We start from the raw sequence: 25,490 nt of genomic DNA, 5'->3' as shown, positions 1-25,490 counted from the left end.
TCGTCCTTCTATGTAGAGTGAAGGGGTGCGCTTTCCAGGGAATTGGACTATAAATCCTCACACCAAAGCTTCGCTACCATACACATTCATGCGAAACAAGCTGCCTCTCTCACCTACTGTCGCGGCAACGCCGTTAGGCCAGTTGTGGCTAGCGCCAATCGCGTTTGCGTCGCGGAGCTGATAAAAAGCTTTTTGTGCTCCCCCTCCGCTTCCCCTCCCTCATCGACCTCAACTGCACACACAACTGGTAAAGTTTTCTGCGTTGCAAAAGCCGTGGGCGCAGTGCTAATTCAAGTGAAGCATTGGGTACTCGTCATGGGATACCGCGATTATCCTTCACGTCGATCAACCAGCCACCACCGGTCACGTCGTGACGACAATGGGCGTGACGCCCGCGATCGCACTCGTTCACGAGATGCTCCTCGCTACACTGAGCGGCGCTCACGTTCTCGTTCACGAGATGCTCCTCGCTACACTGAGCGGCGCTCACGTTCTCGTTCACGAGATGCTCCTCGCCGCACTGAGCGGCGCTCACCCACTCCTCCCCGTCGCACCAGGCGGCGCTCTCCTTCTCGTTCTCCTTCTGGAGATGCCTATCGCCGCAACAAGCGGCGCTCACCTTACTCCTCCCCGCCGCACCAGGCGGCGCTCTCCTTCTCGTTCTCGTTCACGAGATGCTCCTCGCCGCACTGAGCGGCGCTCACCTACTCCTCCCCGCCACACCAGGCGGCGCTCTCATTCTCGAGATGCTCGGCGCTCCCGTTCTCGGGATGCTCGACGATCAAGCCGCGACCGGCGCTCTGACCATCATGGTAGCGCGGCAGACGACAGTAAGTTTCTTTGACTCAAACACTCTTGTGGACTATAGCTAACTGGGTTGAAAGGCACTACGCGTCTGAGATTCTCCAACGACAAATTGGACGAGATAATCGCTGGCATGAGCCGACAAACCTTTGATCCTCAAGAGGAGTCCTTCGGTCGATTCGAAGCGACGCACATAGCTGCGAAGATTCGTGGACAGACTGGCACGTCATTTGTGCCGATCAACCCCAATGGTACCGCGTACCTTGTACCGGCTTCCACGCCGCACACTGCTCCAGACAACTCTCGCTGGGCAGCTCGGTCTGTGCAAAACCAGACGATACTCACTCACTGCACCGGCAAGCACAATACAATTACTGTGCCTGCCAGCGTAGATGAAGCTGGCGATCCTGTCGACAACTCTGGTCGCAACGCCGTCCCGGGGCGACCCGGTACTGGAGGCTCCAACTATCCGAATCTCCCTCCTGCTGGTCAAGTACCGAACAAGCAAAAACCTCCAATGCGTCCAGTCGCCGTGCCAAACGGTGGTCGTGCTCCGACAAGTTATGCAGCATCTGCTGCACAAAATGCAGATTCTTCTGCGCAAAATGCAGATTCTTCTGCGCAAAATGCAGATTCTTCTGCGCAAATGGACCAAGGGCCAACCGACCTCGTGGAACGCGTCGAGTGGCTGATCAAGACCACCCAGACGGCAGAGGGTCCACGTCCTGTGCCGGCGTCCTTCGGTCAAGGCTGGCCGACAGAAGGTCAAGTCTTCGGCAAGAAAATGGGTCTCAACGAGCAATGTCGACCCGGGCTTTGCATGTCTGTCTTTGGCTACCGCGGCACTCCTTGCCCCCGTGGCGCTAACTGTCGTAGCCAGCACACGTGGCTAAAGGACGATGAATGCCGTGCGATAATCGCGAATCCCCTGCCTGAGAATGGCGGGTCCAAAGCCGGGATCGCATTTCTGCGAGTCGCCGTGCAGCACTTCGTTGCGAACCAGAGGCTAGGCTTGGTGGATGAGAACCACGAAGTGCCGATGCCACCTCGACCGGGCAGGTTTTACACCTTGCCGCAATACCAATCCTGGCTTGCTAGCCGAAAACAGCGGTCGCAACAGCGAACGTTTGAACAGGGTCAACAGACCGATAATGCTGGCGAACATGCCGATCACGAAGAGGTTGAGAGTATTATTGACTCGTCTCACAACACTGGTCAAGAGCCCGTCCCCACACCAGGACTCGGTGCCAGCCAGCACGCGACCGCCTCCAACAATGGTCACCGGACCGCCACCAACGATCGTCAAGGTCGTCCCAATACTTCTCGAAACGGGATTCGGAATCCGCGCGTCACTGGCCATCCCGCCGCAAATTCTAGGGTCTTCAACCCGAACGCCAGCCATATCAACACCGACAACTTGGCGTATTTCAATCATACGCCCGCTATGGGCCCTTGGGGTGGGGACATTCAGAGCACTGTCCGACAGGACGATATTGCCCACAATATTGAGGCTACGGCGGCAGAGGCCGCATTTATAGCCAGTGGTGCTCCGAGGGGTTCTTTCTCCGTGAGATACACGGACGACGCTGGTCAGCAGGCCACAGAGCAGATAGATATGGCTAATTGGAAAAAGCCGACGGTGGATGACTTCTGAGGAAGTAGATAGTTGACCTGCCATTTCACTGGCTTCCAATGGACTATGTTCGTTGGAAACATGCTGTGCTGTTGATTGCTCTAGACTGAGCCACGTGAGGAAAGACTGGTCACGAGCTTCAATTCTATTTTAGAGCAACGAGGGGCGTCCGCGGCATCGGTGGGTGCCTTCATGCGCACGATGATGGGCTTTAGCTTCCCTCTCTTTGCACCGAAGATGTATGAAACGATGGGCTTAGGATGGGGAAATAGCTTGTTGGCCTTTCTTACTCTGTTTCTTGCTTTGATCAGCCCGGTGTTGCTGTGGTTTTACGGGCCGAAATTGAGGGCCATGAGTACGCGAGGACTTCAGTGATTTATCCAGTAGAAACTACCAATGCAAATCGAACCCAATAATTCGTGTGTATGTTCTACCGTAAAATTCCATCCACTTTGTCGAACGCTAGCAGGGGGCAGCATTGCCTAGATAACTTTAGATAACACTAGATAATACTCATCAGCACTAATTTGCTGAAACTGCTAACGTGTCCTTTCTTAACACAAGTAAGCTCTGTGGAGGTGGAGCCACCGTAAACTGCGTCTAGCTAGAGAGGCTCCCGCCCCCTGCTAGCGTCCGACAAAGTGGATGGGATTTTACGGTATAAGATTTTGAGCGATGAGACATTTTTGTAGTTGTATAGACTTGCTCCTCTTCGGTAGGCACGAACTCAGCCGAGATCGGCGTTCTGGAACTCAAAACGTACCTACCACAAACTGTCGGCCGGGAAACTTCTTCAACCAAGCATATCTGTATCGACATTGCACTGGCCGCTCTCTTCAGGAGGGGTTTCAGGGTGGATCTAAATGCTGACATGCACTATATGCATAGCAATGAGGCCGCAGTCACGGAAAAATCGAATCCACCGCCGGCTTCAAAACGGCAGCTACCTCGGGATGTCGATGGGCTTGGTAGCGCCGTAATCGGCCCAGGACCACGCCTTCAAAAACAGCACCACATTCTGTCAATATGCGTCGACCCTCATTCCTCTTCCCTGATCCACATTGCTTCCACGGTTTCACAATCGCCATGCCATACCTTGAAAGTCAACCAAAAATAATCATTGCTGGCGCCGGCAGTATGTAGCTTCCTGGACAAGGAATTTTCTCTCGAACACCCACTAACTTTGTTGCTCCAAATTAAGTCGGAGGCCTGACTGCCGCGCTTGCACTCCATGCCTCAGGATTCACCAACATCCAAATTTACGAGGCTTCGTCACAATTGACGACGCTGGGCGTCGGTATCAATGTGCAACCTTCTGCAGTACTGATCTTGCGAAACCTTGGACTACTGGAAGCGCTGGAGAAGACCGGAATACAGACGCGAGAACTGAACTTCTACAACAGGCATGGCGATAGCATACTGAGCGAGAAGCGCGGTGTAGCAGCAGGATATGCTGTACCTCAATTCAGCATTCATCGTGGAGAGTTCCAAATGCTCTTGCTGAGTGCGGTCAAGGAACGACTTGGCAATGACGCTTTGCACCTGAACCACGCTTTGACTGGGTTTGAGCAGAACGAGAAGACCATCACAGCACAATTTTCGCAAAGAAGGGATGGAGTGCCTGCAGCGCAGTCAAGCGTGACAGGTGATATTTTGGTTGCTGCTGATGGTATCAACTCCACAGCACGACGCATCCTTTACCCGAATGAAGGTCCCCCGAAATTCTCCGGCTGTATGCTATGGCGCGGTTGTATTGAGCGTGATCAATATCTGACCGGCGCAAGTATGGTGTGGGCTGGCCACGCTGACCAGAAATTCATCGCATACCCAATCTCTCGGAGGTCAGCAGACAAGGGGAAGTCGCTAGTAAACTGGATCGCTGAGCTTCGCATACGTGAGAAGGATGACGAGGATACAACGCCTCCAAAGACGGACTGGACCAAGTCAGTCAACAAAGATGTCTTCGCGGGGCCTTTCGAAAGCTGGCGATGTGGAGGATTAGAGATGAAAGACTTGATCGACAGCACCGAGAAGGTGTTTGAGTTTCCCATGTCTGACCGGGACCCCGTCGAACATTGGACCTTTGGTCGATTGACCTTGCTGGGCGACTCTGCCCATGCAATGTATCCTATCGGAAGTAACGGCGCGTCACAAGCCATTATCGACGCGGAGACGCTTGCCAAACACCTTTCATCTACCACTTCGTCAAGCACAACAATCGAAGAAGCGCTGAAAGCTTATGAGCAGGAACGATTGCCGCCAACCGCTAAGATCGTCATGGCAAATCGCGCAAACGGTCCTGATCATGTCCTTCAGTTGGCGGAAGAGCGAGCACCAGACGGTTTTGAAAACGTGTATGACGTGATTCCGAAAGAAGAGTTGGAGGAAGTTGGACGCATTTATAAGAAGGTCGCAGGCTTTGAGATAGAAAGTGTGAACGACAAAGCGAAGAAGACTGAGGGCGAAAGCACAAGATTAGGACTGAAGAGCCCGTCGGACTGGATCTAGGCTCAAAAGTGGCGCTTAGTATATCTGGTGACAGTCGCAGTTTATTGCAAGCAGGATTTCATAATTCCAATGGCCATGTCAACCATGTGATTGATTGCGTACGATTGTGTCAGCCGTGAAAATTGTGTCGATTCACATACCACTCACTATATCCAGATGGACACCACAGCTTGACTTATCGACCACTCCGCACTAATCAAATCACCATAAAGTTTGGATCAGGGTCCTTTCGCTCACAACAACTTTACCACGGTAGCATCTGATTATCCGCACAACGAGTAGCGCGTGCGTAGCCGTCCGGTTTTACGTTTGTCTAGTTCACCTATAGGCTCCCAGACAAACAATTCGCGTCGACCAGGATAGGCCCAGCCATATCCACTTGGCAATATGTCCAACAACGAAGCCAAACAGGCCCCTATCGTGTCTTCCACTATCGAAGAAGAAACAATGTATGAAGGCAAGTCACCTTAGCATTCACTACATCTATCAGTGCCTCTCTAATGTCGTCTCCAGATATCCCACCTCGGCGTCCACGCCTCCCAGATGGCATCCAACATTACTCTAGCAAGCTCGACCATGAAAAAGGGCCACTTCGTACCACAACCGATGGCGACCTCAAGGAAGACGGCACGGGAGACTGGCTCGTCCTCGACACACCACCACACGACATGGAAGATCGCAAGGCGCTCCGAAAAAGCGATAAGAAAGTCACAAATTCACCAGTAATCGGACTCCCAGAGGCGAAGAACGGCGCTACTGGGCTCGACGATCCGCGCGCGCGCAAGCCAATCATGCGATATCTGCGCAACAAATTCTACGGCTTCGACCGTGCGCCAGTGGCGAAGGGAGAGAATCCTGATGTGGTAGCGAGGCGGGAGTTGCGAAGTCGCCTCACGGATATCCGAGGCCGGAATGCTGTCGAGGCGGACATGATGGTACTGAGTAAGATCCGAGAGCAGTACCCACTGCAGCTTTGCCAGAGCTTTGGTGGAGATTGGCTCGAGCATTCTATGGAGGACGAGAAGTTTTGGCGATCAGTTCTTGACAAGGTTTTGGAGTTGGGCACCGAGTGAGGGTTGCGGATTGAATGTTAAGTTTGCTGGAGTATTGGAGTAAAACTGATTGAAGCAGCGGGTGATTATATAGCTGCCTTATAGAGGCAAATACATTGCATTGACATTTCAGTCCTCTTATCCGGATGCGGTGTCGAACAGGCGATGATCACCTGAGTTTTGAAGAGAGCCTGAAAGCCCTCATATGGACTAGGGGGTGCAAGAATGCGACAAGCCTCCTCATGGATTCGTTAGACTTATTTAAATTTTATTTATGACAGGCGGATATGAAATGTACATGACATTCCACTATGTGTCTCCCAAGAGATGACATTCTATTTCCAATAAATCCGGCACGCCAACATATACAACATTGACGGGAACAAACAAGATTTTCAACTCAAAGTATTGGCTACACGCCTGGATCACGCAGGAGGTGACAGGTCCAGCAATGACATGGTTTTATTGCGAATCTCACCGCTTCGATAAGGTGCAGCTACCAGCCACTGTTTACTTTGGTCATCTCTACTTTGGCCATGAAACACCAAACCTCGATTTTGTCCGCAATATCGGCATGGGAGGCTCAGCAGCGCGACTAAGCGGATTTCGCCGACTTGATGGTTCGTCTGCCAACGATCGCTCAAGAACGACACGGCTCATCGACCTATGTCAATCGTCTCGGAATACGAAAAGCGCAGATCCACGAGATAAGATCTACGCCCCACGAACCTAGCAACTGATCTGAGTGCATGCGAAATGTCACCTGACTACACCCGCACCACTGAACAGGTTTATATGGATCTTGCCAAACTCTACTTGCGCAAAAACCACAATCTAGATATCTTAGGCTTCGTGGTGCACCATGCGCCAGACTCTGCGCAAATGCAAGGTGAGTCACAGAATATCTTTGTGCCTTCCTGGGTCCCAGACTAGAGTAACAGAATCACTGTCAAGCCCCTTACGAAGACTCTAGATAGCGTCTCTATAATGAGGGCCTATGATGCATGCAACAGGCTAAGAGGAAATCCGCCTGTCATGAATGGACCAGACCTGCTCGTAGAGTGTTATCGTGCGCACAAAATCTCCCGCTTGTCTTTCATCTGCGAACAATTTGACGCTGAGGCGCTACGATCCTGGATGGATGGGGCACTGGAACATGACTACCCATATGCTGGTGAAACCCATGAAGAAGCGTTCTCGACATCAGTCGTTGTTGATATACGATTCGACCCATTGGATAAATGTTACAGTCGTGGAGGGAAGATGATCTGTTGAAGAAAACAGCCACAGACACGGGAGGATCTGCTGCACCTCCAATCTTTCGAAATACCTTTTAGCAATGTGTTCGAAGGTTTGCTCACTCTCTCAAGGGCGTGATGGGTGTCGTGCCAGCTGCTGCGGCTGTTGGTGATATCATAACAGTAGTTTCTCCTAGCTCGGTCCCACTTGTTCTAAGACACGTCCCGGGCAGTCATTACAGGCTAATGAGTGAATGCTATATCCATTATGGATGGCAGAGCCAAAAGTCGAGATGTTAACTGGGAAGCGGTCGTGCTACAATGATACTTCCAAAGCTACAATGGGCAGCTTGGGTGTGAGGCATGTGCGCATGATCTTTTGCCATCGGATCTTCCTAGTAGCATTGCGTCTACGCAGCAGAGCGAAAGTGGTAGCATAAACGCAGACATACACTTCAGCTCAGCGTTGTTATCTTCAACTATGATCTCTTTCCCCTACACAGTTAATCATATACTTCGTCCCCTCAAGTGTGAGAACGGCTCGCCTGCTCCCCCTTTTTCATTCCAACCCCACTAATAATATTCCAAAGCCTGCATAGGCCCTTATGACTTGAAGCCAGATTCGTAAATCGTCAAAGGATGGCGAATAATAGTAGTGCAGAAATAGCAATTCACCAACACAAGCAGCCTAACCATAATCTGGTACCAGGCAGAATTCGTAAAACGGAACATGGACTGCCATGTCCAGTCATCTTGGAATGCTATAATGACTGCAGAGACCCCAAGCGCGTATCTGGTGAAGGCCCAGCGAGTGAAAGTATGTGAAGCCGAGCGCACATGGGAAATCACGAGCCAGACTAGTAATTATATCCGAGCGACTGGAGCTGCGGTCTCAATCGAAGTGATACATGATAAGGTCTTTGCGAATAGTCCTGCAAGCACGAGTTGTGCTGGCAATGTGACGGGCCAATCATGGATACGAGACAGGCCTGTCTTTACTCTCTGCAAATCAAAGTCCTCTCGAGATCTCTGATTCAATCTCCGATGGTCAAGGTCAATACGTCTCTGTTCGCCATGGTCTCCCAGGATAGGAATGCGTGGACATTGCCAAATTCATTTGACTCGAGTGATGCGAAGTTATGCCTTGTACCCGCAGTGGAAACTGGATATTCCCATGGTAGCACGCGCGTGTCAACGTCTCTGTGATGGTATGCCATGCTCAGCCTCACCAGGCATCCTGGACTGCGTCACCTACATGAGGCTGAAAACCATTCCGCTCATCCTACGAAGTTGGAGGTTAGGATGGAATGTTGTTGAAGTTTTGGTTCGTAATACGAAGGGACACGGTGAGTCAACAAGGCGCCGCAAGGTAGTCAAGGCAGAGAAGGCATGCCAGAGGTCCTAGATGCAAGAGTACCTACTGCGAAGTATATTAGGCCTCGAAATACATCTCTCATAGATATGGATGGTAACACAGCACCCCGTACTCTGAAAATTGCAAGTTGAAGATAGCAGAGGTGACCCAAATAGAGTGCTCACTTCACGCGCCGACCATCGATAAGACATCATCCGTAATCGCGCAAAAGCCAGCAAAACTCAATGAACTGCATTCACCTGCATCTACCTACATGGTGTATACACACCTTGCTGCACTTCCCTATCTCACCATGACGTCTACCCAACCCAACCTCCGACCTCACACGTCTGACCCCAGCCATCGCTTATCTCTACCCCATGCTCGCATTCGCCAGGAACAACAGTCCCCATCCGTCCATGACATCGGTGGCGCGGCCAAATCAACCCCAACGTCGCGAAATTCTGTGTATCGTTTTGGCCTTCAGCCGCGCCGATCAGACGTCACCTATCCATGCACTCCTCATCCTCCTCCGCGACATTTGACGTGTGTGATTGCCGAACATGTTCACTGTAATGAAACAATCACGTCCGCGGATGGCCCATGCATTGCGCCCAGACATTTACAAGCATCACTCAAGAAAAGTCTTGAATAATGTCACTGTTTCGCATGCCAACCCATCACACGTGTAACTTAATTATTTATTGCCCAGGTATTGGAAAGACCTGGGGGCCTGCGACGGGACGCTCTTCATCACCCATCCCCTTGGCGGCGCATGTAACGACAGAAAGGCCCGATATCGCGACGGGTGAAGGCAGGTTAGCCATGTTGACCCCACGCGATTCGCGAACAAAGACCAGGGGAAAGAAAAGCAAAAGGGACGCGCGATGAAATGTCACTGTGCACGTTGGATGGGGGGGGGGGGGGGGGGGGGAATTGTGCATGGCGGCGCATCGTCCGATGCGCAATCTCGGTCGGTCCATTGTCCCGCGTATCTCTCTCTTCAATCAAGCCGTACTGTAAACCGTCATCAAGAAAACATTCTCAACCTCTTCATTGGCCCAATTCCACACACACCTGCACTCGTTCGCACGCAAGAAGCTACCCCGCTTGTGGCAATCCACCACCACCTCCACGGGAATACACCGTTCACAAACAGCAAATACCTAGTTTGCATTCGCCAATTGTGCACAAGCGTAGCGGGGGTGCATTAGCTCCACCGGAAGGTAAAATGACTGCCAATCAGCCTAGGCCCGTGTTCAGGCCTAGGGTGGATACCAATGTGCTGCTAGTTCCGGGGAGATTCGCGGTGCGCGAGTGCCTCAGTTTGAGGCTTCAAGACGCGGGCTGGGGCACCTGGGAAGGTGGCTGGAAAGCGCGTTTCTTGGGACCGAACGATAGTGTGATGGTTCGTGATGGAGACAAGGCATGGGGCAGCCGGTGAAGGAGGGTCCAGAGTCTTTAAGCCTCAGAGATAGTGCAAATGTCCAAGACGATGAAACAGCGATCGTCGGCGCGAGGTAGAGTTTTTCACAAGTGGATCAGGTTATGAATTGGCGCAGTGTGGAAATTGGAAAGTGAGGCAGGAATGGATCACGATGCGGGTCACGGAGAGGAGCGTTAACATCTTGACAATTGGATTCAGTTACAGTAATGAAATTATGCTTCTTGGTATACATCGAAGACTAGTAAAGACAGCGATTAGAAATTAGACTCTTGCAATAGTGACAAGAGTCGGTGGGCTCGCGAAACCCTATACCGTCATACGTATCCAACTACACATCGCTATCGTAAGGCGCACACATCTAATCATCCTCCTCCTCCTCAACAGCGCGGGGAGCAAGGACGTAGCGGGTGGTGCCGTTCTTGTCAGTTCCGTGCTCGAGAGACAGCTTGCTAAGAGCAGAGATCATGTTCTCGATGTGAGGGTTCTTCCTGTGGCGGTCCTTGCGGCCGAGGGTGTCGAGCCATGGGATGGCGTTGAGCAGGTAGTAGACGATGGCAATGATGATGGTCACACCAATGGAGTAAGCCCAGATGAGGACAACGGTGACAATGTCGACCCAGCCGTCATCACGGAACTTGCTGTTGATGGTAGGGGGGTTGGTCTGGTAAGGGTGACCTGACATCCAGCCAAAGAGGGTGAAGATGGTAGCGAGAGCATCGACACCGAGAATGGCACCGACAAGCTGGAAGGAGGGGAAAGTCTTTCCACCACGGGTAACGAAGATCAACCAGTTCTCAGTGAGAGCAACCTCGAGGAACAGGATGGGCTGGATAGCACCGAAGTTGACAATGATACCACCGTTGGGAAGGAACAGAGTTCCGCGGATGACCCATGTAGCGAGAGCGAGCAAGAGACCAAGGATGACGGAAATCAGCCAGATCTTGGGCAATTGCCACTCGACAGGGCGGGGCTCAGAGTGGGCGTTGTCGTAGGCAACGGCAACGGTAGCCAAATCAGCGAACAGGGCGAGGAAGACAATAAGCTCGGCGCGGATGGTCTCGTTGAGGATGATCATGGAGGTGACGAGGTAGACTTCCAAGTGCAAGCAGAGGGCGATACGGTACTGGATGTAGGCCTTCATACGCTGGAAAATCTGGCGGGCAGTCTTGATGGCCAAGACGATCGTAGACAGACCAGGGGCAAGGAAGACGATATCAGCGGCGGCCTGAGCAGCCTCGGTGGAACCCTCGACAGCAATACCACAGTCAGACTTCTTGAGCGAAGGGGCGTCATTGACACCGTCTCCGGTCATGGCAGTCAAGTGACCACGCTGCTGCAACATCTCTACGACCTGGTACTTGTGTTCGGGGAAGACTTCGGCGAAACCGTCGGCGCGCTCGACAAGGTCGTGCTGGGTAGTACCGGTGAGACCGCCGTGAATGAGCTTGGTGGAGTTGTAGACCTTGGTTCCGAGAGCAAGCATCTTGCAGGTCTCCTTGGCAATGGCAATAGCGTCACCACTGTGATCATGTTAGCTGAGAATTGAAGAGATTAGAGTGAATAACTTACGTCAACATCTTGACGGGAACACCGAGCTGCTGAGCCTCAACAATCGTCTGAGCGGTATCCTCACGGGGAGGGTCGAACATGGACATGAGACCAAGGAGGATCCAGTCACCGTCGTTCTTCTGGTAGGCGACACCGAGCGAACGGAAACCACGGCGAGCGAACTCAGCAGCCTTCTCCTTGTAGAGGCGAGCAGTCTCCTCATCGCAGTTGGCAAGGTTGACAATGGCCTTGGGGGCACCCTTGGCGCAGACGTACTTGTCACCACCCATGTGGCAGATGGCAGTGATACGCTTGGAGACAGGGTCGAAGGGGGTGAACTTCTCGGTCTTCCAGCCCATGTTGAGGATCTCACGAGCCTTGGGGTAGCGGCGAATGGTAAGGATGGTAACCTTGTCGATGGGGTCGAGGGACTTGAGGTTGTGGGAAGACGCAAGAGCGGCAACAGCCATCATCCAGTTGACATCCTGGCCCTCAGCGACGTAAGGCTCACGAAGAGACAGCTGGTTGGCAGTGAGGGTACCGGTCTTGTCAGAGCAGAGAACGTCGACACCGGCAAGGGACTCAATGGCGGTGAGCTTCTGGACAATAGCCTTCTGCTCAGCGAGGTAGGCAGCACCGACAGCGAGGGTGGTGGTGGTGACGACGGGAAGACCGACTGGGACACCGACGATGAACATGATCAAAGCGTAGTGGAGAAGGGTGACGGACTTGTCGGTACCCTCACGAGCGACGGAGATGGGAATGTGACGGAAGAAACCACCGATCCAGGCCAAGAGGATGAAGAACATGACCAAGACGAGGAGCGCCGTACCGATAGAGTTCATGATAGCCTTGAAGTGACCCTGGTCCTGGGCGCCCTGGACAAGGGAAGCAGTGCGACCGACGAAAGAGTGCTTAGCAGTGGCAATGACAATACCGTAGGCCTTGCCGCGCTTGCAACCAGTGGTGTAGTAGGCGATTTCTCCCATGTACTTCTCGACAGCGAGGGATTCACCGGTGATGGAAGACTGATCGCAAGCAACAAGAGCGTGGCCCTGGGTAATGGGGTTCTCCTCGTCGAACTTCTCCTCGTCAACGTCCTCGTCTTTCTCATCATCAGGGTCGGCATCATGGAACTTGTCCTCTTCCTTGAGCTTCATGTACAGTTCGAAGTCCTCGGGGTGGTCGTAGTCGCAGATAAGACGGACATCACCGGGAACGGAAGCACCCTCCTCGACGACGACAATGTCACCGGGGACGAGCTCACGGGCGAGAATGGTCTGTTGCTGGTTGTCACGGACGACGATTGCCTTCATGGCAATGTCACCCTTGAGCGAAGCGACGACATCAGCGGCTTGCTTTCTCCTGGTACCAACCGACAATGGCGTTGAGCAACAGGATACCGCAAATGACACCGAAGTCTACCCAATCCTGGAGACCGGCAGCGAGAAGAGCAGCGAGCTCCATGACTAGTGGACGTTAGTGGTGCGCTTGCGCAGACTTTGTGCAGGGATGCATACCGTAGAGAATGGGACCAGTGAAGTAACCGAGAAACTGCTTGAGGAGGTTCGTCTTCTCAGACGAGATCTCGTTGTAGCCATAACGCTTGCGACGGGTTTCGACGTCTTGCGAAGTGAGACCGGAGCGAAGCTGGGTGTTGACCACTGCGATGCAAGTTAGTATGTTTGCTCTGAAGGATCGCGGTGCTCATCTCGCATGCTGCACGGCGGGCGATAGTTTGGTGGAGACGCTGCGCGAGGGTGGGTCGCCCCTGATTGGGTCCACCATGGCTGCAGCAAGCTTGCGTTCGCAAGCTAAGAGCTTGAGCACGGGCCGCCGCGAGCAGCCACCGGAAGCGTATCGAGACGCGCAAAACAAAGGATGCGGTCGCGGACGGCTGACCCGATGTGATGCAATGCAGGTGCGGGATGAGGGGATGATGATGATGGGAAATAACTTACGCTCGTCGGGGACGGCACCGGAGTCCTCAATGGGTGTGGCGGCCGTGGCGGAGCCTGATTTCCAGAACTGCCACCAGGCCTTCTTCTTGACGGTCTTCTCGGCGTGCGGGTTGGTGCGCGTGTCGCGGTAGAAGAGGATGTACTTTTGAAGCGCCGTGTACTCGTCCATGCCCTCGAACTCGGTCATGGAGACAATGGACTTCTGCCGCTCAGCAGCAGAGCTGGCGCGAGGCCGCTCAACATCGTCGTTGGGCGCCATGCTGGAAAGAATGCTGGGTATTAAGGGTCGACGACAGTGGTGACGACTAGGTCGATATTCTCATGCACAGAGAAGGCTCCACGCGACCGGGCGGGTGGAAGGTGGTTGGGTGTATTGTCGAAGGTCGAGCGAGCTCAGCGTAGGTATCGTGTGAGCAAGGCCTCCTCTGTGAAAAAGTAGAGAAAGGTGCGACAGGCGAGATATATAGCGTTGGCGGCAGCCGCTGGAGACGAACCAGGAAAAAATCTGAGCGCGCACCGACCGCCTGTAAATCGCGCAAATGAAGCTACCACGGTCAGTACGGTATCAGTGGTTGGGGCGTTGGGGCCCTTGGGGGAAGCCGAGCGCCGGCAGCCTTTGCAAGGTGCTGGGGCCGTGCGCACGCGATGATGCATCGGCTTTCCCAAGGCCCGTCGATATTGGAAAGATCGACTAGAATGCCCGCGTCCACGGCCGATGACGCGCTGCCACCGCTGCTGACCGTGGGCGCGCAGCAACACTGTACCACTGTACCACGCTCGCCCGCCAGCATCCGACTGCGCGCAATTGTCTTGTCCCAACGGCTCAATGCACAACTGTATCTGCAAATATGCGCACTCGCCCAGCGCGGCCATTTCCCATCTGCCAGCCCGCGTAGCGCGTCCGCAAGCGGCCAAGCGGGTGCTTCGAAATTAAGCCTGAGCATCCCCAGCGAGCAGCAGGGATGCCGTCCTAGTTCGTCACAACACTTCACCTCCACGCCTCGCCAGCACGCCTTACTGGGAAAGGCTGCAACGCCTGCGACGCCGTGCGTCAAGCTTCTGCACTCAGCATGAGAAAAGCTTCGCACTGTTGCGCACCTTGGCTTGCTGGTCCTGCCTGCTCCAGAGCGAGGCATTTTTTTCGCTGCTGGGCGCTCTCTGCAGCCGGCGGCTTCGGCCTCTGCCCTCGTGCGAGCCACTCTCCCCACGCCATCCATAACGTGCAGTGAGGGAAATACACAATTTTCGCAACCCACAATTCGACCCACGATGCGTTGCACAGACGCAATATCCATCCCCGACCTCTTCTGTATCGCATCTCCCAGCACTTCCGCACCCTAAGCGACTCTGCCGCCAGGGGCCTGCATTTGTTTGCTCCTCAAAACGGCGCCCCCATGCCCCGGGATGTGACGCTTCTACAACCCCCCGTCGGCCTCTTACTCAGCTATCCTGGGAGATCATCTCGGGGCATGCCTCGCAATCAGTCTGACCGATGCTTAGTCGCCCCCTATCGGCCGAATCAGGTGCAGAGCCGCCAAGTTGCCGTGGCGACGCGCCCGCCAATTACATGCCCTAATATTGTCATACAAACTGTATACTGCTTGACAACGCTTGACAGCGCGCCGTTGAGTGCAACCAAATTCTTAATAACGCAGGGTCCGTCCCTAACGTCCTGCACCCTCAACCCTTGAGCCTTAGCACTGCACCTTACTACGAGTCGAGTCGTGTCTCAGTATTTGCCCAGCCATCCAGATGCTCTTGTGCTACCGCCAACTCCCAGCCCGTCACACGCGCTCCCAACACGGCAGCTGCGAACGGCGCCGAAGCGAGCACGTGACCAGAGCCTCGCCTCAGATCCCATAGGCCGCTCTTAGCCTCTCACTGCCGATGCTTCGCCGGATGCATGAAACAGCGCCCATCGCACTGCGACCCGGACATTCCAACCGCTCTGGCACTGTGGATCGCCTCCATGGCCACCGCCCGTTCTGAGTCGCATGTTTCTACCGGTGTCGGACCGCAAGCCTCGTTTGTTTCCACATCGCCTGAGGCCCGCCTGCCAGTCGAGCTTTGGCAGTTGATCATCGCGCACCTGGACGACCATTGTTTCGTCTGGTTCGTTCTGCGACGCACTTCACACTTCTTCAGGCTCGTCACCGAGGACTTGTTCGCGCGCTACATCTTCCGCACTTGCATCGTTCGCTTCGCTGGCGAGCATGCAAAGAAGCTTCTGTTTCTTCCCACGTAAGCCTAGCTTGAGCGTCTCGAGGACATCTCCGCTCATCACCTCAGTCCAATGAACCACGATCTGCAAACTATCTGGGACAATCAGCAATCACCATTGCCTCCGTACTATCCAAATAACCATGGGCCCGCTTGGGACTACCGGTACCAACCGCCTACCTTTCGCTTCCAGCCTCGTGCATTCGTACCTGTAGACTCCAAAGCCAACGTTGTCTTGAAGTTATGTGACGCTGCATCTGATCCTAGCTCTCTAGAAGCGCAATCAAGCCCAGCCTTTCTCTCTGGCGATCGCCTTGCCGCCATCTTCTTCCAGCCAGGTCCCGAGGCAGACTCAAACCGTCTGCGATTGATCCATGAAGCACACTTTGTCCGTTTCAACTACCAATTGAGGAGCCTTCGCATACCCTCCCTGGTGATCGACGTCCCCGGGCGGCAGATCACACTGGACTGGCGAGAATTGTGTCAAGACATCCTGCGTGATGAACTCATGTGCCGCTTGAACTCAAAATCTCTTGGTTCATGGTCATTGAGGCTATAGTCGGTATAACTCGAAACAGCAACTGTCTTGGCAATTAGGAGCGACATGTTTGCCGCGCCGCGCTTCCTGCTGTGAACTTGTTCAAAGCAGATCATTGTAAGTGGGACAACACGGGGTGAAGATCCCTCTTGGCAGCCAAGACCCCTCCCACCTTTCACGTCCCCAGGCTCGTCTCAAGCAACGTCGATCGATGTTGTCCGCTCCATCAACCTTTTTTGTTTGCCTGGGCGATTCTTGATCGCAATCACATCACCTCAATCAGGAACGTAACGCTGCGCGCGCCAGAGGTCATCTCCGTTGCACCACCAAGACGCCAAGGCTTGGTGCTTTCGAGCGTATCTGTCCACATTGTGCTGCAGTAGATCTGCCTGGCGACTTTGCAATTGCGCGGCCGATAGCAAAATGGCGCGCTAAGCTTCGTTCAAGACTTCCTGCTCGCGTGCGGCGTTTTCATGTCTTGCAGTTTCAGCCTCCGGGAACAAGGTCCAGCATTATCAAACTGTATTGAGTTATTCATCTTCCAAGAGTCTGGGGTTACTCGCATAATCACACGCCCATATCCGTGCAACCATGACAATCTGGACCTTTCCACTTCCGCCTCATCTCAAACTCGAATGTTGCAACATACTGTTACTCGCCACTTTACATCGTGCATTCTTCTGCCGGGTCACCAGCCATACTCCGGAACGCCAAGGGCCGGACTTGTGTTGTGTCTTGGTTGCGCGACCCAACTCCGCATGACACGTCAATCGCCTTGCATTCGGTTATACATGTCCTTCCACGACGTTGATTGTACCTCTTCATCAGAGATCTCCGCTGCTGACGACATGGCTGTACGTGGCTGTGCCAAGCGTCTCCGCCAGCTCACGTGCAGGGCTTAATCTCGAGATCGGGCAGTTCGGCACTCCACACCAAACAATGGAGCATGACTTGGCGAGGCGCTCTACATTTTAATCCCTCACTTGGACAAGAGCCCACCAATGGTAATGTACAACGTGTACTGACCGCTTTTCCTTTGTGGCTTGACAAGAAGAAAACTCTTCGGAATGGATTGAGCCGTGCAAAGTGGGCTGGTGCATTGATATGAGGGTCATGTACTTGCATTAATTGTGTTGTGTGGTTGCAGGTCGAAAATAATGGCTAGCACGCGACTTACACGAACATGGCTACCATCTACCATCTTGCGCCCGTGTTACAACCGAAATACAATATGCTTCATCCCACGATATATTCGTAGTACTTGAATAACCTAAATAATCTTACTTTCAACATTCAGCTACATACAGAAATATTTGAAGTGTCGATATCACTAGGAGCTGCAACAATTCGTGCGCGTTGTGTCTCAAAGCTCTCAGTTCTCCAAGGAAAATGTCAACCTGTAGCACTTCAGATTCTCTTCGTAAAACAAATTATGTGCTGATATGCTATTGAGTCTTGTATGTAAGATGAAAGCTGATCTGTATCAGTATGTTAAATCTGAATGGTGCGCGCACGAAATAGTGCTGCACCTGGTGGTGTAAGATTTTTGGACCTACGAGAGAAGAACAATTTGCTGCTAGTATTTCTTTGGGTGGTTTACAAATGCAGGATCTCGTGTTTCCATAGTCATTACATCTACCTTGGACATGGCGAAGTATTGCCACTATCATTTCATGCATCAACTTCAGTTGCGAATTCCAAGCAACAGGTTTCCCACACACCATTCAGCTAGTCATATATTTCCAACATTCGCATATCTCAGGTGTTCAAAAATCGTACCTAAGTAGCCTCAACCGTGATTCCACAGAATTTGGTACGAATATCAGTTCGCGAAGCTGCAGTGCAGATATGCGTACCATGGTTCTTGCACCACGCAGACTATTGCATGTGCGCAGAACAAAAATAACACAAGCACAACAAACAAAACAACAATAGCCTTCTCAATTTTCCGATCAAGTAGTGTATTCAATTAGTCCGTATTCAACACCATCATCTCAACTCATTTCCCACAATCATGACTCAATCCCTTTCCAATCCAAAATTCCTACCCGCCCCTTCAAACGCCACGTACATCGCGGACCTCGAATCACAAATCGCCGACCTTGAATGACATCGGCGCGAGCGCACGCGCAAGACGACCGGCTGCGCGGTGGTGTGGGCTGTCGCGGTAATTTTGGGATTTGCGTCGGGTGCGCAAGTTGAGGGGGAGAGGGGATATGCGGTGTTCACGCTGTTTGTGTACTTATTGTAAGCGAGCATATTTCGGCATGTATATCTGCTGAGTGAGGAGCTAATCGGAACTTTTTTGTAGTTCGTGTGGGGTTTGTGGGGTCATTTGCTATGTGTGATCGTGGACGGGCAAGTGGGAAAAATCGGGGAAGGTAGGAGATGGCGGGCCTTGATTGATGGGAATAGGAGAAAGTGTGGTAATGAGGGACTATGAGAAGAATTCTACGCTGGTGTAGAGCTCAGAATCGCCCAGGATTTCTGGGTATGTCTGAAATGTTCTCAATCATTGAAGTGAACAGTGTTTATTACTTAATATTGGAAAACTACACATCTCAGTACCACACATTCTCTTGAATGGTAATCTGCAGCCATGTGAGACGAAAACTCACAACGCAAAATTGTCTTCGCAGTCCTTCGCTATATTCCTATAATCCACCCAAATATACTTCCCTTCTAACACGACCACAAACACCTCCAAAACCCGCCATACCCACTCTACCCCTGACTCCGAATCCGACTCCAACCCCATGCTCCCCAAATATACCCAACATACATCTACCCAACAATCACCATTCCCACCCACCCCCACTGAAGCCTATTTCAGCGATCGCGAAGCCACAGAGGCCGCCAAAGCTAAATTGGAAGCCACCATCGCCGACCTCGAAGCCCAAATCACTGCGCTCAAGGATCCACTGCATGAGCGTAGCCGCAAGATCTCCGGTTGCTTCATCGTCCTCGTCGTTTCCCTGTTTGCTGTACTCTATTACCTACAGTGCATTCGAGTCGGGCGAGGCGGCGTTTCTTTGGGCGTTTATTACGCAGGGGAAGTAAAACGCTAATTTGGCATATGCAGTGCTATCATCATGTGGGTTCTTGTGTGTGCTAGGATCGTGAGTGGACCATAGAGGGGAGTCATCCAGGGCGTCGTAGGCGTTGGGTGAAGTGATGTAGAATGTGGATGGAGTTGGGTATTCGGATGAGATGGGTTCAAAAGACGCCTGGAAATACTTTTGAATACACTGATCTGTTTGCGTAGCCCAGAAAGTGCGTGAAATGATGAAGCGGGGAGCTGCGCAGCAGCATTTACATACCCCTCGGTGTCTTCTTGTTACCTGATTTGTTACTTACTTGGTTAGTCTTAGACCGATCCTCGTTAGCATGATCGTTATCGTCCTGCTCTTCATGGTCGTTGTAATCCTGTTCATGACCTGGGTCATCGTGATTGTCGGTAAAGTTCAAAGATCATAAACCACTTTAGTGACCATCCATGCTTCGCTCAGCCAATACGGAGTAACGCTATACTAACGTTATCCAATCAGCGCTACCCCTCATAATCCACTCAGGAGTAGCACACAGCAACTATACATCAAGCCAGTCTCGTGATGCCTGTCGGGCTCGACGTGCACTTGATTGAAAGGAGCGATTAGCGCCTACTTTTGAGAATACATGATGCTCATGCACCTAGAACCGTGCTGCATCGCAATTCCTCAGGCGTCCATGTATCTCAATGACCTCGGTATGGCCCCCGAATACGAGGTCATGCAAGCGCGTCGGATCCTTCTTCCGAATCTCCAAAGAAACGCTCAACTTCCCCTTTTAACACACTTCCCTCACCAACACCTGAGAGATGACTTCCCCCAACTACTCAACCTTCGACGTCCGCGACGCTCGCACCACCAAAAATCGGGCCAGAATTGTTGCTCTCGAAAATGCGACCGCAGAGCAGACACAAGTTGAAGACGATGTATATACCGACATCAACGATCATATCCGAGCGCGCAACCTGGAACGCAAGAGCAAGATCCAAGCTTGTATAGCAGCATTTGTCATGTTTATCCCGTCATACGTCGCGTCCTACCTCTACCTTCAAGAAAGGAATAAGTGGATAATATTCTGGACCCTCATACATTTTCCGGTCAGTTGGTGAGCTCTACGAATTCGCCTAGATACTAATAGAGGTCGCAGTGTATGCTTGGCATATTTGTCTTGATTTGGTCGAGGAGTGTACAGTGCAGGACATGCCGGGTTGCTAACTGCACCTTGAGCTAGCCTTGAGGTGCACGAGCAGAATCGAGCATGATGGAGTTGCTAATGGGCCGAAGCGATACTGAGGACTCGTGCGCCAGTGCGACGTGATGGCTTTCGTTTGGTTCCGTGTCGGAACATTCTGAGGCTCCCCACTCAATGCATGTCTTCAGGTCCATTGAAGTTGTGATCCGATTATGCTTTTGCCATGTCGTGTTGTCGTGTTGTCGTGGTGGAGAAGCAGAAGCGGAAGCAGCGGCTTCGGTGGCTGGTCTAGCGCGCAACTGTCGCGTGCCAGTCTCGACGTCGCGCTTTTAAACCAAGACTTTCCTTCGCACACATAAACTCTCTTAAGGAAGGTAGGGGATCATATACAGATATCGTTCCGAGAGTTACGAATCTCAACCTGGTTTATGGATCAAATATGGATGCCTGGTGATAGATGCCATGCCCGGCTACCCCGCAAAAGGAAGCCGTCAAGAAATGTCAGCGGCGACAAGACATTCCAATCGCATCCCAGATGACGGACATAATCCTATTGGTCGAAACGGCCGTGTTCCTGTGGATCTGAGTGCTTGGTACCACTCGTACAGCTTGTAGATATTGCGGATCTGACATGATGAGGAAGCTTTGAGGCGCTGACAGGGAAGTGCCCAGGTGCATTCCGCGGCTGACCGCATCATGTACATTATATAAAAGGTCGGACGATGTTTGTGACACTTTGGGCTTACTATTCAGCCTCGAGTTGTTGTCGAAACTGCTGGACTTCACACCGCCATCATGAAGCTCACGACAATCCTTGCTGCGTCTTGCGCCACCGCAGTGCTCGCAAAGCCAGAGCAGGTGAAGCCAAGAGCGCTTCTTACGATTGAAGTTGCGCCAGGCGAGACTCGCCAGATTACCGAGGATGAGCGATGGGAGCTGGCAGCTGCAAGTAGCTCGACTCATGAGCAACGCCACTCGATATTGACCAAATGCTAGAACGGCGGCTGTGGTAGCCACTTTTTCGACATCACTGAGTTCAACGCTGAAATTCGCGCGGTCAAAGAGCAAGCACCTTACCCGACGGAATTCAAGAACAGCGAGAAGATCAAGAGTCTCATCCCTAAGCTCAACTGGGACAATATCAAGAAGAATCTGGAGCACTACGCTACCTACCACACACGCTTCAGTGAGACTCAATCCGGTGTGGAGGCGGCTGAGTGGCTCTTCACCCAAGTTGCTGATGTCGTCAAGAACTCAGGAAAGAATGGCGTGACCGTGGAGATGTTCCCTCACGCAGCCTTTCCCCAGAAGTCTGTAATCGTAAAGGTTCCTGGGCGCAGCACCAGGACTGTCATTGTCGGTGGTCATCTTGACTCTGTCAACTCGGCGAACCGAACCGGCGGTCGCGCTCCTGGTGTTGACGATAACGGCACTGGCTCATTCATGATCCTGGATGCACTCCGCGTTCTACTCTCAGACAGTGAATTTGGCCCAAGCAAGCTGGAGAACACAATCGAGTTCCACTGGTATGCTGCGGAAGAAGGCGGTCTCCGTGGCTCGCAAGATATCTTCACCCAATACGCGAATGCGGGTCGCGATGTTTGGGCAATGTTGCAGCAAGACATGGTTGGCTACACCAAGGCCACTCTTGACGCGGGCAAGCCGGAGAGCTTCGGATTAATTACGGACTTTACCAGCGCACCGCTCAATGAGTATCTCAGCCGTGTCATTAATGAGGTGAGTAATGACGTAGCGTAACGCTGTTTGATGCGCATGACTGATACAAACGCAGTACACCGACATCACATATGTTGAGAGCCAGTGCGGTTATGCGTGCTCCGATCACGGCTCTGCTACCAGGAACGGCTTCCCTGCTTCATTTGTATTCGAAGCGGCATTTGAATACCGCAATCCTCATATCCACACGCCGAATGATACCATCGACCACATCGACTCTAAGCATGTCCTTCAGCATGGCCAGCTCGTCCTCGGATACCTGTACGAGCTCGGTTTCAGTACGTAAGAGCTGTAAATGTAGTCATCTTTCCAATTCAGTCACTCAAAATTGATTTGCGTGTATCGATCTTAAGCACTTCGCAGATGTTCATATCGTCCACCCTAGTCACTCAATATCATGTCATCACCAAGCACCTATGTTGTGAAGACGTTCGACACATGTGAGCGCTGCGTCTGCTTACAAACCACGTTGTGTCCTGTTGCTTCTGAGTAGCTTATGTCGCACTTCACCTGGACTTTAGGCAGCCAATAGAGCGGTGGAGTGGGTGTTTGCTAGTGCGTTGCCGAGACAATGGTGGCATGCTGTTTGTTTGCTTGACTTCGCCTTCGACTTTGACACCTCAACCTCACCCATCCACAGCACGATGGCACCCTCCAAGCACAAACTTTCGCCGAGAGGCGCTAAATCACAACATGTCTCCGGCAGCGAAGACGACTTCCTCCCAGGCCTTAAGGAGAAGTCTGGCTCCTCTGTCAGTGGTGGCAGATCGCTTGGGCAGTCTCTGTTCAAGCAGTCTGCTCCTCTGGCTGCCCTACAGCAGCCTGGATTGAGGTTAGGCTGGGGGCAGGAGGAGTCAGCCTCTGCCGCGACTCCGCACACAATTTGTGTGCTTTTTGAAGACGACTCCGGGGATGCTCCCCAAACCCTCGCCCTCACCGACCTGGAGCATCAGGACCGCATTTGGGCTAACAACAGGCGCGAAGGTGTCACTACCACACCGTTCCCTGCTGCTGTCATCGGGCGCTTTGCAGCAAGCACAAAACGCCGCCACCACGACTTCGCCTCCACTGCCAATGCAAGGCTTTCGATGCCACCACCGCAACTCCTCTAACTTCTTCACAGCAACCTTCCCGCGCTGCTATGATCGTGAAGGCCAAGGGCACCAGCGGCGTCCTCACCTTCAACGACCGCAAGCCACAAGCGCGCGGCGCAGCAGAAACAGCGCCGCAAGAAGCCTGTCATCGACACTCCCGCCCCCTCCCATCAGCCCGCCGGCCAGGTCATGTTGCGATACGACAACACGCCCGAAGGCCACCAGACTGCCCTCAAACTCGCAATTGAAGAGGGCCTTATCAATCCCGACGAGGACGATGAGGTGCAAGCCTTCATGAAGACCATCCGAGAGACGCCAAACAGGAAGCTCAAGGACAGCAACGAGGAGCTCGACAAGCACATCACAGCGGGCGGAGCTGCTCTCGGCTTCATCAACCCCAATGCACCATCCAGCACGCCTGAGGATGGTCAAGGCGATGATATCCCCAAGGAGTAGCGACTCGAGGACAGCGCAAAGAGCACCAACCTTGACTAAGGTGGTACTGACGGTTGTACGACTTTCTTCACACGGCGCATACAAGCTTGGCACCGCATCAGATTGGCACTGCAGATTGGAACCAGGAGCCGGACGCCATCACAGCATTTCACACACGCGTTTGTTTCTGCCCACCGCAAAGATGCACGCGACATCATGATTGGAAGGATGGGTTTGTTTCAGGGGCGCATGGATACTACAATGCACTGGCGCGAGAGATTGGATACAGCAGATTGGTACCAGGAGGTACAGTATGAGCTCACTGAGACTAAAACTGGTGGTTTCTGCTACACGGCCTGGATGGAAGTGCATGTGTCAACACGAGTCTTTGATTTCAATAGACACGCGATGATTGAGATAGCGGTCATTGTAAGGCTTTACACCATCAAGTACTTCGCTACACTAACTCGGAATGAAGACCTTCATCATCGTCATACTCCAATACTTCTGCAATCGTGATCTGACTAACTCGTTACTTCCAAGTCTTGACCTGACTACGACTTTATACGGTGCAACATGGCTTAGCATACACGGTATCCATATTTCTGCTAGATAGTTACATGTAGACCTGATCAGCTCAAAATTTTATTTTCATATAAGAGCGCTGCTAGCCTGTTTTGATTCGAAAATGTATGCACTTCCGACGTGGTCGCGCTGTGGTGGATGATGGTCATCTCGGAGAGTGCAAACCAAAACATGGTTTTTTGATGTCGTCTTCTCATCAGAACAGCAATAGATATGCAGCTACTGGTACGGAGGTTGGATATGGGAAATATGTTCTCAACGAGGTCGCGCTGTCACACATGACAATCGTCTCTGAGAGAGCAAAAACAACATGATCACCTCTGAGGTATACTTTGGACAGAAGAGCGGCAGACATGCGAACTGCTAGACGAGCGTTATTTTTGGAGAAGAACAGTAGAGTCGGAGTGTCGAATTATCTGCGCTTGGCGAAGAAAAGCACGTGGAGAGAGCGACGGCATATTGAGACATTTTGAGGCCAGGCACGAATCATATCGATCATGGTATCGAGATTTTGTAAGGAATTATCGAATCTCTGGTCATGGCGTGAAAGGTGAGAAACTTTTTATAAAGCACAGTTGTCGAACAGGAATTCAGTGTTGACAGCCTCATCCACAGAAGCGATGCAAAGTCATTCCTGCCGAGTGGTACATATTCGAGAAAGCGCTCAAGACATCCGGAAGCTCGCCAAGTGTTTTGGAAATGTAGGATAGTACAGTGAAGTAGAGAGTTTGACGCCACACAGATATGGAATACGCAATACCAGGAGAGGTCATAGATGCGTCCAGATTCAATTGTTGGTGCTTGAAGAGGAGGGAAGATATGCATCGCAGGCGGACCATTTTCTTGCAGCAAAATGTCGCTTTAGACTTTTGTGATGTGAACAAGAGCGTTCATGAGTGGAGAGTTCTTATACTCATTTTTCGAGCGGAAAAGCATGAATGCTGAGTCCATGTTCTTTATTTCTGTAGGGACATATTCCGCACATGCTTTGGTGGCTATTATAATGGCAGCGGACTTCAAAAAAGGGCCCGCATGGCCCCGAACATGCGCCCTAAGGGCGCGTATCAATAAGTAGTGAGCAGAGGAGGAAAACACAA

The 25,490-nt window shown here is 52.3% G+C and overlaps 11 protein-coding genes across 11 annotated transcripts; 9 read left to right on the top strand and 2 right to left on the bottom strand.

Moving 5' to 3' along the window:
- Positions 1-379: 379 nt before the first annotated feature.
- SNOG_01312 (hypothetical protein) lies at positions 380-2,458 on the top strand (the record flags this gene model as incomplete). Its single annotated transcript, XM_001791904.1, has 3 exons — positions 380-611; positions 643-830; positions 869-2,458. 3 exons carry the CDS (start codon positions 380-382, stop codon positions 2,456-2,458), a joined length of 2,010 nt encoding a protein of 669 aa, XP_001791956.1.
- A 1,005-nt stretch (positions 2,459-3,463) lies between these two features.
- Positions 3,464-5,034, top strand: SNOG_01311 (hypothetical protein; the record flags this gene model as incomplete). The annotated part of the gene is made up of 2 exons (XM_001791903.1): positions 3,464-3,572; positions 3,639-5,034. 2 exons carry the CDS (start codon positions 3,464-3,466, stop codon positions 4,943-4,945), a joined length of 1,416 nt encoding a protein of 471 aa, XP_001791955.1. The 3' UTR covers positions 4,946-5,034.
- Positions 5,035-5,332: 298 nt separating this feature from the next.
- On the top strand, positions 5,333-6,018 carry SNOG_01310 (hypothetical protein; the record flags this gene model as incomplete). Its single annotated transcript, XM_001791902.1, has 2 exons — positions 5,333-5,394; positions 5,436-6,018. 2 exons carry the CDS (start codon positions 5,333-5,335, stop codon positions 6,016-6,018), a joined length of 645 nt encoding a protein of 214 aa, XP_001791954.1.
- Positions 6,019-6,753: 735 nt separating this feature from the next.
- Positions 6,754-7,272, top strand: SNOG_01309 (hypothetical protein; the record flags this gene model as incomplete). Its single annotated transcript, XM_001791901.1, has 2 exons — positions 6,754-6,886; positions 7,019-7,272. 2 exons carry the CDS (start codon positions 6,754-6,756, stop codon positions 7,270-7,272), a joined length of 387 nt encoding a protein of 128 aa, XP_001791953.1.
- A 1,630-nt stretch (positions 7,273-8,902) lies between these two features.
- On the top strand, positions 8,903-9,401 carry SNOG_01308 (hypothetical protein; the record flags this gene model as incomplete). Its single annotated transcript, XM_001791900.1, has 2 exons — positions 8,903-9,135; positions 9,302-9,401. The coding sequence occupies 2 exons, from the start codon at positions 8,903-8,905 to the stop codon at positions 9,399-9,401; spliced, it is 333 nt and encodes a 110-aa protein (XP_001791952.1).
- Positions 9,402-10,211: 810 nt separating this feature from the next.
- SNOG_01307 (hypothetical protein) lies at positions 10,212-13,956 on the bottom strand. Its single transcript, XM_001791899.1, has 5 exons — positions 13,546-13,956; positions 13,105-13,248; positions 12,944-13,053; positions 11,606-12,912; positions 10,212-11,556 (listed from the first exon to the last, which is right to left on the bottom strand). Exons 1-5 carry the CDS (start codon positions 13,802-13,804, stop codon positions 10,395-10,397), a joined length of 2,982 nt encoding a protein of 993 aa, XP_001791951.1. The 5' UTR covers positions 13,805-13,956; the 3' UTR covers positions 10,212-10,394.
- Positions 13,957-15,514: 1,558 nt separating this feature from the next.
- SNOG_01305 (hypothetical protein) lies at positions 15,515-15,790 on the top strand (the record flags this gene model as incomplete). The annotated part of the gene is made up of 1 exon (XM_001791898.1): positions 15,515-15,790. The coding sequence occupies one exon, from the start codon at positions 15,515-15,517 to the stop codon at positions 15,788-15,790; it is 276 nt and encodes a 91-aa protein (XP_001791950.1).
- A 3,308-nt stretch (positions 15,791-19,098) lies between these two features.
- Positions 19,099-19,980, bottom strand: SNOG_01304 (hypothetical protein; the record flags this gene model as incomplete). Its single annotated transcript, XM_001791897.1, is given in 4 exon segments — positions 19,099-19,285; positions 19,304-19,601; positions 19,624-19,655; positions 19,967-19,980. 4 exon segments carry the CDS (start codon positions 19,978-19,980, stop codon positions 19,099-19,101), a joined length of 531 nt encoding a protein of 176 aa, XP_001791949.1.
- A 179-nt stretch (positions 19,981-20,159) lies between these two features.
- On the top strand, positions 20,160-20,612 carry SNOG_01303 (hypothetical protein; the record flags this gene model as incomplete). The annotated part of the gene is made up of 2 exons (XM_001791896.1): positions 20,160-20,455; positions 20,582-20,612. The coding sequence occupies 2 exons, from the start codon at positions 20,160-20,162 to the stop codon at positions 20,610-20,612; spliced, it is 327 nt and encodes a 108-aa protein (XP_001791948.1).
- A 725-nt stretch (positions 20,613-21,337) lies between these two features.
- Positions 21,338-22,589, top strand: SNOG_01302 (hypothetical protein; the record flags this gene model as incomplete). The annotated part of the gene is made up of 3 exons (XM_001791895.1): positions 21,338-21,487; positions 21,539-22,279; positions 22,335-22,589. 3 exons carry the CDS (start codon positions 21,338-21,340, stop codon positions 22,563-22,565), a joined length of 1,122 nt encoding a protein of 373 aa, XP_001791947.1. The 3' UTR covers positions 22,566-22,589.
- A 334-nt stretch (positions 22,590-22,923) lies between these two features.
- SNOG_01301 (hypothetical protein) lies at positions 22,924-23,829 on the top strand (the record flags this gene model as incomplete). Its single annotated transcript, XM_001791894.1, is given in 3 exon segments — positions 22,924-23,355; positions 23,403-23,480; positions 23,497-23,829. The coding sequence occupies 3 exon segments, from the start codon at positions 22,924-22,926 to the stop codon at positions 23,827-23,829; spliced, it is 843 nt and encodes a 280-aa protein (XP_001791946.1).
- Positions 23,830-25,490: the final 1,661 nt, after the last annotated feature.

The sequence above is a fragment of the Parastagonospora nodorum genome, assembly GCF_000146915.1.
Source record: "Parastagonospora nodorum SN15 chromosome Unknown scaffold_2, whole genome shotgun sequence".
Classification (NCBI taxonomy): Eukaryota; Fungi; Ascomycota; class Dothideomycetes; order Pleosporales; family Phaeosphaeriaceae; genus Parastagonospora; species Parastagonospora nodorum.
This window is presented reverse-complemented; position numbering and strand designations above follow the sequence as displayed.

Coding starts and splice junctions, on each gene's coding strand:
- SNOG_01307 (XM_001791899.1), bottom strand. CDS start 13,804: ATGGCGCCCAACGACGATGTTGAGCGGCCTCGCGCCAGCTCTGCTGCT. Junction 13,249..13,545: donor CGGTGCCGTCCCCGACGAGC/GTAAGTTATTTC, acceptor CTTGCATCGCAG/TGGTCAACACCCAGCTTCGC. Junction 11,557..11,605: donor GTTCCCGTCAAGATGTTGAC/GTAAGTTATTCA, acceptor ACATGATCACAG/TGGTGACGCTATTGCCATTG.